This window comes from Triticum dicoccoides, chromosome 4A (genome assembly GCF_002162155.2).
Source record: "Triticum dicoccoides isolate Atlit2015 ecotype Zavitan chromosome 4A, WEW_v2.0, whole genome shotgun sequence".
In the NCBI taxonomy this organism is placed as follows: domain Eukaryota; kingdom Viridiplantae; phylum Streptophyta; class Magnoliopsida; order Poales; family Poaceae; genus Triticum; species Triticum dicoccoides.
In genome coordinates this window covers 686786964-686797744 of record NC_041386.1, presented here as the reverse complement: position 1 = coordinate 686797744, position 10781 = coordinate 686786964, and the positions used below count along the sequence as shown (strand labels likewise).

At 45.4% G+C, this 10781-nt stretch overlaps 1 protein-coding gene across 4 annotated transcripts; it reads left to right on the top strand.

Annotated features, from left to right (window-relative positions):
• The first annotated feature begins 6445 nt into the window (after positions 1–6445).
• Positions 6446–10775, top strand: LOC119287936 (lipid phosphate phosphatase 2-like). 4 transcript variants are annotated; one of them, XM_037567551.1, is made up of 9 exons: positions 6452–6538; positions 8107–8180; positions 8299–8328; positions 8430–8517; positions 8598–8707; positions 8823–8916; positions 10012–10200; positions 10307–10366; positions 10458–10775. In XM_037567551.1, the coding sequence occupies exons 1-9, from the start codon at positions 6535–6537 to the stop codon at positions 10673–10675; spliced, it is 867 nt and encodes a 288-aa protein (XP_037423448.1). In that variant the 5' UTR covers positions 6452–6534; the 3' UTR covers positions 10676–10775. The 4 variants fall into 4 exon arrangements, with proteins under 4 accessions (XP_037423445.1, XP_037423447.1, XP_037423448.1 ...); XM_037567548.1 differs by having other exon boundaries at positions 6446–6538; positions 8107–8328; XM_037567549.1 differs by lacking the exon at positions 6452–6538 and adding an exon at positions 6670–6804 and having other exon boundaries at positions 8107–8328.
• The last annotated feature ends 6 nt before the right edge of the window (positions 10776–10781 follow it).

Sequence of the window (10781 nt, the reverse complement as noted above, 5' to 3'; positions counted from 1 at the left end):
CATATGTCCGCGTCGGTGAGGTCTGAGAACAGGCCATATGTGTTTGTATCCACACTGCAAATCTTAAGCACCAACAATTTGTAGTTGTGTTTGGCCAATATGATCGACGTGCATGTGTTTGCGTGTGTTTGCATGTATTTGTTGTTTTCAAAATAGGAATTATGGTTGCAAGTGTAGAAAAATTAAGGCCTGCCCAGTCACTCCGTGGGCGCGTCTGAGGACGTATAGACATAGATTATGCAATTCGGGTTATAGATGCTCTAATCTCACATGTCTTGTGTCATGTGCCCTATACAGGAGAATTTGTGGAGGAAGTCCCGGACTGCAGCATCATCACTTCACGGGAGAAGTTGATCGTGGAGGCAATTGACACCTACGCTACGACGACCACCGGATGGTGATGGCCTTCTCCCTGGCCGCCTGCGTCGAGGTGCCAGACACCATCAGGGACCCCGGGTGCACCCACAGGATCTTCCCCAACAACATCAGCATCCTAAGCACCTTCATCAAATATCCAACCCAAATCAGGGTGCCAGACACCGTCAGGGACCCCGGATTAACCGACACTCCCCATATCCAACCAAAATCTATGACGGATATAGGACGCCCGGGCGTACCCTCCCAAACGGACTAACCCCTAGGGCTGCCCCAATTCGCCCATATCAATGACAGATGGATTCATGCCCAAGAGTGAAGAAAATAGGAAACAAGTATTCAAAGGTAATGGAACAAAGCGTCGGGAAAATGATTTAACTGGAAAAATAAAAGCTTCATTGTAGTAAGGCCATCAGTTCTGGCTTTGTGTAGCTGATGAACTGTCACTTTCACGGTTCATCTGCTTCACAAAGTGAGCATTGATGGCCCTGCTACAATGAGAGAGAATCTTACCACATTTGGACTATAGGTGGCCAAACAGGCCAGCTCGCGAGCACGCTGACACGGCCCGCCATGGGCCAGGCACGGCACGGGCTAGACGGGTCGTGCCCGGCACGCGACATGCCTTGGGCCGTGCCTGATCCTGGAGCCTAGGCATGCGGGCCGGCATGACACGGCCCGTTTATTTTTTTATATAATTTTCAGAATTTTTTATATATATGTATATCTAAAATGTAGCCCAATAGGCCTAAAAATCAGCCCAACAGGCTGAAAATATACAGCCCAGCGTGCTAAACGGGCCAACGTGCCGGCCAGTTTACTAATTAAGCCGTTCCTGGGCCTGGAGGCGTAGCACATGGACCGGCCCGGCCCGGCCCGTATAATAAATGTCTCGGTGGGCCATGTCTGCCAGGCACGATTATGCCGGGCCGGGCCGGCCAGTTTGGCCATGTATGATTTGGACGGCGCGAATATTTAAGTTGTTCGCATCGCTCCTCGCATATAGTTGTGTTTGGCCAAGATGATCGATGTGCATGTGTTTGCATGTATTTATTGTTTTAAAAATAGGAATTATGGTTGCAAGTGTAAAAAAAATTAAGGCCTGCCCAGTCACTGTCCGTGGGCGCGTCTGAGGACGTATAGACCCGAATTATGCAATTCGGGTTATAGATGCTCTAATCTCACATGTCTTGTGTCATGTGCCCTATACCGGAGAATTTGTGGAAGATGTCCCGGACTGCAGCATCATCACTTCACGGGAGAAGTTGAACCTGGAGGCAATTGACACCTACGCTACGACGACCACCGGATGGCTATGGCCTTCTCCCTGTCCGCCTGCGTCGAGGTGCGAGACACCATCAGGGACCCCGGGTGGGCCCTACAGGATCTTCCCCAACAACATCAGCATGCTAAGCACCTTCATCAAGAACTACTTTAGCTACTCCAGCGACATGTATTTCGGTACAGAGGGAGTAGATCGGAATGATATATAAGCTTGTACTTTGTAGTATGTCCGAAGAGATTTTACTCTTTCTCTTCTTGCAAGATGATGTATGAGCCTCTAATATTATTTTTGTAGCATGGTGTGAGCCTTGATGTAAAATGACTTTTTATTACACATTGTTTTCTTTTTTGAATAAGAAATAACTTACACCCAGCAACCCAACTGTCATGCTGCTCGAGGAGGATTTTCAACATGCAAGCTAGGGAGGAGGCAACATTCCGTCACGCTCCCAAGTAACCAAGGATTTATCCAATGGTGCCCAAATAGTACAGCTTGCGCAAAGATTATCACAACTGTCTGCTGCTTGAAAATGAAGCTCAACCAAAACGAAACAATTTAGTTACACATCTCAATGCAAGATCCCGGGCATAGGATAGAGATCGATACTCATTGTTATTACATTATGCGTGAACCACGTTGTGGAAGCTTAATTAGTTCGGAACTGCTGTACACACGACAAACACTATGCACGACCGGTGCACGACGACCCATCTATGGCTGTGCTGGTGTCTGTTCACATGCATCAACGGACTGATTTAATTGTCGTCTGTGAATCGTGTGCATAGTGTCGTGCATATAGCGGTGCCCATGGTTGCTGGCACACAAAGGTCCCTCCCCGTCCAGTTCGATCGCCATCTCCTCCACCAAGTGAGCTTGGACAAATAAAGTGGTTAACAGACTTTGCCTGATCGGCATAAAATCGTTCTCGGCGCCTTTCAAGCCTACATAGTTCATAACTGATGATCTTCGCTCTCTAGATATATGGATGATTTTCTTGCTGTTAGAGGAAATAGGAATTGGAACTGAGAGGCACGGGGGAGATTGATCTCCATCCATCGTTGCTAGAAAATATTGGAATTGGAGTTAAGAGGCATGGGAGATACTGAGATTTATTGGTTGGGTATGGTGACATGAAGGTGCCACCACTTTCCCACCGCATTGCATATCTTTTATGTGCTTGCGGTAATGTTTTAGCACATGGGTTACACTTCTCTAGTTAGCTTTGATTTGCTATCTCAATCTTTATGTGTAGTAAAACCATATATCCATCATGCCGTAGGCTCTCGTCGGGTGCATGCCTCCAAAGCTAAATCAATGGCTATTCTACAAAATTTGGTATGCACGGCAACCACATAGCATGTCTTACGTGGACGAAACCAGCACACAAAGAGGCGAGAGCATGAGGAGGTTTATTACAATCATATTGAGAACTCACCCTAATGGTTCCATTGAATTGAATGGATTGATCTGTTCTACCCTTGTAGGAATCCTCGTCTGATATATGAATCCCCTGAAGGAAATGAGTAAAAAATTCCAGTAATTTTTTTTTGATAGGAGTGGTGATAATATCGACGGAAAGTGTATATCTTCACTCATGGAGTTAATACATGTCAGGATTTCTATTATTCATATAATTCAAAACAGGAAGATTGTCTCAATGAAGACCAACCTTCTCACTCTCGGCACATCTACGTCTAGATTCTTCCCTAACTTCTTACGTTGAGATGTCGACAACCCTTTCCTGGGAAATCATGTCACATGTTGGCTACGTAAAATCAAACTATAATAGATCATATAGATAAAAAGGAATGGGGGTTTATTAGCTCTCTGCACACATCCAGTATAAAGCCTTCCTGAGCCCAGATGTAAAGGGGTGTCATTTTCTCTTTACAATGGGGATGATCCTCCAGTACGTTGCTTGTTTGTGAAGAACATCAGAAGTCGATACTAGAAAAGGTGTGTATCCAGTGGGGTTTGATTTGAGCTTCAATAAAACTAGTCGAGAAGGAAAACTTCAGCTGCTTGAAATGTAGTTCCAATGGCGTGCAATTCTTGTTGGGATAAATGAATTCTTGTTTCAATGTCATGCAAGCTAGGTAGGGAAACACCACAACTCTTAAATGTGTGCTTTAAAATAATGCTCAACCTAAATGAAACAATTCAAGTGTGGATCTCAACGCAAGATCCTATGGATGAATAGGGCGCCACAGGCATATAAGGTCGATGCTCATTGTTGTTGCATTACGTGTCAAGCACACTATGGAAGCTTATTAGTGCGAATTTTTAACATATACAGCTAGGCAAAACAATTAGCATAAGCAAGTGGGCCCAATTCCTGTTGAGAAAAAACAAGAGTGTCACATCAGGAAAAATCCATATTCTACACAAACCAATTACTCTACAGAGAGGAGGTGTGACCTCATGTCGAGATGTCTGAATGTCAGGTCAGTGAGTGTCACTTCACCTTATGGCAAGGATTGTACATTTTTCCTACGGCTGCTAGCTCGCTAAGGTCTCTTCCCGTCGAGGCCAATCACCAGTTGAGGTTGGAGACATAAATGATTGTAACAGACGGAGCCTTGTTTCCATAATATTGTACCCAGTGCCTTTCAAGCCTACACAATTCAGAACATACACTCACACACTCTCTAGACATATGGACGATCTCCCATTGCTAGAAGAAATTCGAATTGGAACTGAGAGACATGGGAGAGATTGATATTATTGCTAGATGAAATTAGAATTGGAGTTGAGAGGCACGGGGGAGACTGGTTTGATTAGTTGGATATGGTGACTTGAAGGTGCTACGCTGGCCCACCGCATTGCATGACTTTTGTGTGCTTATGAGTACTATTTTAGCACATGGGTTACGCTTCTCAAGTCAGCTTTTATTTTTTTATTCACCTTTATGCGTAGTAATTAAAATCATATATTCACCACTTCACTTGCTCTCATAGGGTGCATGCCTCCACAGCTAAATCATCAAACAAGCTAAAAATCTAGTATGTAGGGAAACCACATGGCGAGAGCACAAGAGGGTTTATTACAATCATGAGGAGAATTCACCATAATGATTTCACTAATTTGAATGGATTGATCTGTTGTACCATTGTAGGAATCCTCAACCAATATATAAATCCCCTCGACGAAGTGGGGAAGCAAATCTAATTATTTTGTTTTGATAGGGGCAGTTACTGTATCGAGGGAAAGTGTATCTCCAACTATTTAGTAATCATGTCATATCTTGGCTACGGAGAAGCAAACTATAACATTTCATATTGATAAAATGGAATGGATTTTATTAGCTCTCTGCCACATTCCGAGCCCCAACGTAAATGGGTGTCGTGTTCTCTTTTCAATGGGGCTGATATTCGATCCAGGTTTCCAAAAGAAAAGATTGGTTGTAACTTTTTCTATCGGTAATCCCCAATATGTTGCTTGTTTATTACAAACAGAAGAGGCTGATACCAGAAGAGATAGTTATCCAACACAAATTCGACTTGAGCTTCGATGAAACTAGTCGAGAAGAAAAGCTTCAACTGTTTGAACTTTAATATCAATGACGCATAATACTTGTTGGGAGAAAGCATTGCTGTCATGCAAGGTAGGTAAGGAAGCGTGCAACTTGCACAAAGACATTACACAACAATACAGTATATACTGCTCCCTCGGTCTAAAACGTTCTTATATAGTGTCAAAAGCGTTCTTATATTATGGAACGGAGGGAGTACTATTGTAGTAGGTGAAATATAGTTCTTTTCTTTAAGGGTTACTAGGCGAAACAGTTACAGTGAACAAGTGGCCCTAGTTTGTGTTGCCAAAAAAAGACAAAAAAGTGTTGTCTCCGGTGATTAGCTAGCTATCATGTAGCTCATTCGCTGACAGTTACACTACAAGGTTGAGTCATCTATTTTGAAAACAGATGGAGTAAGAAGATCACATCACACATTCACACTCCCGAGAAGCCAAACTGACGACACAAAGTAGCAGCAGCTGGCCACGGCCACGTGGTGTTTTCGAGGACGCGGCCTCACATGGACCCAGGTTCACGCGACTCTGTAGATTTTTTTATACTACTATTTAAAAAATTCTTATGTTAAAAAATCTCTATTTGAAACATGCTTGTTCTGATAAAGTTCACATCTTATAGATTTTTTATACTACCATTTGGAAAAAATACTAAGTGGGTGCGCCTAGACCCAGGTTCCAAAAGTCCACATTCGAGTAGGTAGTACATCAACAACAACAACAACAACAACAACAACAACAACAACAACAACAACAACAACAACGCCTTTAGTCCCAAACAAGTTGGGGTAGGCTAGAGGTAAAACCCATAAGATCTCGCAACCAGCTCATGGCTCTGGCACATGGATAGCAAGCTTCATCACACCCTTGTCCATAGCTAGCTCTTTGGTGATGCTCCAATCCTTCAGGTCTCTCTTAACGGACTTCTTCCATGTCAAATCCAGTATACCCCGCCCTCTCTTGACATTCTCCGCACGCTTTAGCCGTCCGCTATGCACTGGAGCTTCTGGAGGCCCGCGTTGAATATGCCCAAACCATCTCAGACGATGTTGAACATTCGAGTAGGTAGTAGATAAAAAAATTTATTTTATAAAACAATTTGCCATCCGTGAAGTATTGGTGAAGTCTAGTATCCACTCGGGAATTTTAAAACCGCTCGGTAGCTATCTGATGAAGAACAAAAAGCAATCAACAGACGAGAAATTTTTAAAAAGCAAATAAAGAGGGGATGCTTTGGTAGACGGCCCAGATACTTCCCCCCACCCCGAACCCCCCGTCGATTCTCGCCTCCCCCCGACGACCCGCGCGGCGGCGCGCATCTGGGGCTCCGCCGGCGGCCGGACTACATGAGTGAGTCCCTCCCTTCCTCTTCTCCCTCCCTCCGTTCTTCTCTCTGCACAAGGCTGGGCCAGAGGCAGAGCGCCGCGGCGCCCGCGCGCGAGCGGGGCAGGCGGAGCAAGCGCGAGCTTAGCCGGCAGCGCGGGATAGCGGGGCTGCTGCTGCTTGCCGGCGGTGTGGCAGTAGCAGGGGCGGATACTTGTCGTTTGGCATCTCTTTAGGTGTGGTTTCCCGCTGCAGGAGCAGGGGAAGGAGCTTCAGAGACGAGGCAACACGAGGTTGAATTTCCTCCCCCAAATCCCAGCTTATCTGGCCCGCCCCTGAATCCCAACCTTTTTCTTAACACTAGTGCTTGGCAGAGAATGTCCATGCTGTTGATTTGTCCTCTAAATATTGCCGAATTGCTCTTGTTCAAGCTAGATGTAGACGGACATGAAGACGAATATGTTAATTTATTCAACAAGAATGTGTCAGCATGCTTAGGCTTGCAAGTTGCTTGTTTGTCCATGGAGCAGCAAAGTAGCTATGTGTTTGCTCACCGTTGGGCAGAAAATTAGGAATAGGGTAATCGGAGGCAATTTTGGTAGATCCAGCGAAGTCGCTGGCCGTTATGTCGAAAGAATCCTTCATGCTATTGCTGAGCTTCGGGATGGCCGTAGTAGGAACCTTTCGCTGGATCCATACTTTTAGGGTGTGAGATTGAGTGACGGCTACATCTTTTCATTTTGTGGCCTTGAATGTGCCGCAGCACTCTTTTCATGTCGGAAGGAACCTTTCACGCCGAGGCCTTGTTTGGTAGCAGTGTATTTTGGGGATGTTGGCACAGCCGGCACCCGCCGCTGCCCTCTCCTCGCAGCTCCCTTATGTCGGCCGTGCCCCACCAAACCTCCTACTTGTTCTCCCGCTGCCGCCTGGGAAGCGACCCCTGGCGTGGTAGTGGCGTGGTGGCAAAGGGCACTCTGTTGGGCGGTTAGCAAGGTGATGGTTTCACCGATCGGCGGACTAGGAGACGGTGAGACATGAGATGACCCCTTTGTCTGGGTGAAGAACAAGGTGGGTTGTGAGCCTGCGTGACCCATGGTGTGCTCCTCCAGCTTGGCGAAGAACGAGGTGGACGTGGTGTGCTCCTCCGGCTGGTCACCGTGGGTGCTCTGCTGCTTGCCTAGAACTCCTTCCCTCTGAATATAGGCTCATTGTCTGGCAACCGTTCACCCAAGTTTGGCTGAATCTACCTATATGGACTTCTAGCCCGTGGCTACCGATGCGAATCGGGAGCTACTCTACCGAACACTTCCTTTGAACGGTCATCGGACGTTCTCGGGGGCTTCGCCGCCATGGTTGGAGCCACCTTAGCGCGAATAACATTGTCTTCTTCAGAAATGCTACAACTGAAGTATTTCTGCTCCTGTATTCGTTATTAATCTTTTTTCTTTTTGTATCCTTTATTTCATTAATCATAGCTGTATTACATCCAGTCTATCTTGTAATTATTGCAACTGACTCAACAATTCTTTGTCTTGCTTCTTTTGTTATTTATAGGACTCAACAATTCTTTGTCTTGCTTCTTTTGTTATTTATAGGACATAATGGCGGATATCCAGTTAAGCTGTTACACTATAAAGTCCCATGGAGCCAAAATTGCAAGACTCCACATGTATGACTGGATAATACTTGTCCTCCTTGCTGTCATAGATGGATTGTTGAATATAATTGAGCCTTTTCACCGTTTCGTTGGGAAGGACATGATGACTGACTTGAGATATCCCTTACAGGGCAATACTGTGCCCTTCTGGGCTGTTCCGGTGTGTTCTTGTGCTGCTAATTTTGGACTTTCCATTGTTTACATCGTTTTTGTACCACTCAAAATGGATGGTTCCGATTTTGTAACTCACATGATTTGCAGCTCATTGGAATCGTCCTACCCTGTGTCATCTTTGGTGGAATTTACTTCAAGAAGAAGAATTTCTATGATTTGCACCATGGCATACTGGGTATCTACATATTCCTAGGCATATGAATATGTCGATATTGTATGCACGAGATTTAATTCTAAACACATATATTGTTGTAGGTATTCTTTATTCGGTGCTCATAACTGCGGTGATTACTAACGCAATTAAGGATGGAGTTGGCCGACCGCGTCCTGATTTCTTCTGGCGCTGTTTCCCAGATGGAAAGGATGTACGATTACTAGCCGAGAACTCACAAGTTCATCTTTGTTGACCTGCCCATTGTTCAGTTCTTCTCATCTATGGAGTCCATATTGACCAAAACTCATCGAAGGATTCTTTTTCAGCTTTATGATAATGTCACTACTGGCGTTCTGTGCCATGGGGAGAAGAGTGTCATCAAGGAAGGTCACAAGAGCTTCCCAAGTGGACACGCATCATGTAAGTCATTTAATATACTTAATGTTTCCTTTGGTAATACTGGTGTCAGGCATTTGGTCAGCTATGTCTATGGAATTCTTTAAAACTCAGTTACATACTTGAAGTCGTTTTTTACACCCTTGTGATAATCCTTTTTGACACAAACCATGCTGGGACCTGGGAATAAGTGATGGTACCTGTACTTTTGCGGTTGGTTGGGCTGCTTGTGTTAGCTGGCTTAGGCCTTGTACAATGGGAGGTGCTTAGAGAGATGCTTAGGAAAATAAACCGGGTTTTTCTGAAGCACCGGTGCCTATTTCTACAGGAGAGACGCTTAGTTAAGCGTCTATCCTGTACAAATAAGCACCGGTGCTTAGAAAAAGTCTGGTTTATTTCTCTAAGCACCTCCCCTAAGCACCTCCCATTGTACAAGGCCTTAGAAGGCCTTGCCCAACGCAAGGTGCCTAGTAGAGAAATAAACCAGTTTTTCTTTAAGCACCGGTGCTTATTTATAGAGGCTAGATGCTTTTAGTGGCAGTCATTGAACCAGGGGAACTCTGAAGGGTGGCTAGGCCACAATTGGGCACAAGACAGCCTGGTGCATTGGCTAAATTGGTGCGATGTGGCAGCGGACCAGGAAGTGCCCCATTTCAGTTTAGATGCTTTGGTTGCTGCTTGGTGTAGTAGTTGTGCGGTAACTAGTTCTGGAACTACTCCACGGCATAAAAACATTGCGTTTGTCATGTGTACCATTTTGTGGAGGTATATATATACATCTTATCATGGACAATGCACATAGGTCATGTGTTTGATTAGAGATCCCACGAAATTGGCCTAGCCTTGTCTCAAGGTTACAGCCAAAACATGCCCTGTGTGGTGAAATGCAAGTCTTATCACTTTATCAGAAGCATTTTTCTAGGTAAAGGCAATAAGTTTTCAGGCCAAGTCAGTATCAAAACTGGGGGTCTCAGTCTTTTATTACCCACATGTACAATCTATTTATCTTGTAGTGTTGTTACAATTGCGTCAAATAGGTCATGGCTAGATCACCTAACTAGACCGTCGATATAATAACCCGTTTTCTTTCACCTTGTGCTAATAATCAATCTATTCCAGGGTCTTTCGCCGGCCTGGGCTTCCTCACCTGGTACTTGACTGGGAAAATCGCAGTTTTTGACCGAAAAGGCCATATCGCAAAGCTGTGCATCATTGTTCTGCCTCTGCTTACAGCCGCGCTCGTTGCCGTTTCTCGAGTGGACGACTACTGGCATCACTGGCAAGATGTGTTTGCAGGAGCTATCATAGGTTCTTTCGCCATTCATCGTAGTTGCGTAAATTAGTTATACAGGTGACCTTCTAGACGCGCATAATTGATTAATATAAAAAAAAATACTCCTCTTTCCCTTTGCAGGTCTCACGGTGGCCTCGTTCTGTTACCTGCAATTTTTCCCATATCCTTTCGACGCAGACGGTGCCTCCTCCTTTTACCAATCGAGTTTCGAATCTTCCATGGTTTCTCAGTGATAAATACTGTGCTTAGCAAGTAACTATTTCCATTGCAGGATTGTGGCCTTACGCGTACAACACCCTCCAGCTAGCCGAGGCGGGCATTGCAGCAAACTCCTTCGGCGTGCGGCCCACGGAGGAGACGGTGGAAGAAGGGCAAGGTCAGGGTGGGATCGCCCTGAGAGACGCCGTGCGGCCCACTGAGACGGTGGAAGAAGGGCGAGGCCGGGGCGGGGTCGCCCTTAGGGACGCCCTAAGATATGATGAGAACTAGGAGTGGAAGGATCTGACTCGCAGGCGGCTGTCTGGGAGATGTTTTTCTCATGCACACTTTGGTTTGATTGGTGTGTCATTGACCTGCTGGTGTTCTGTATGTATGT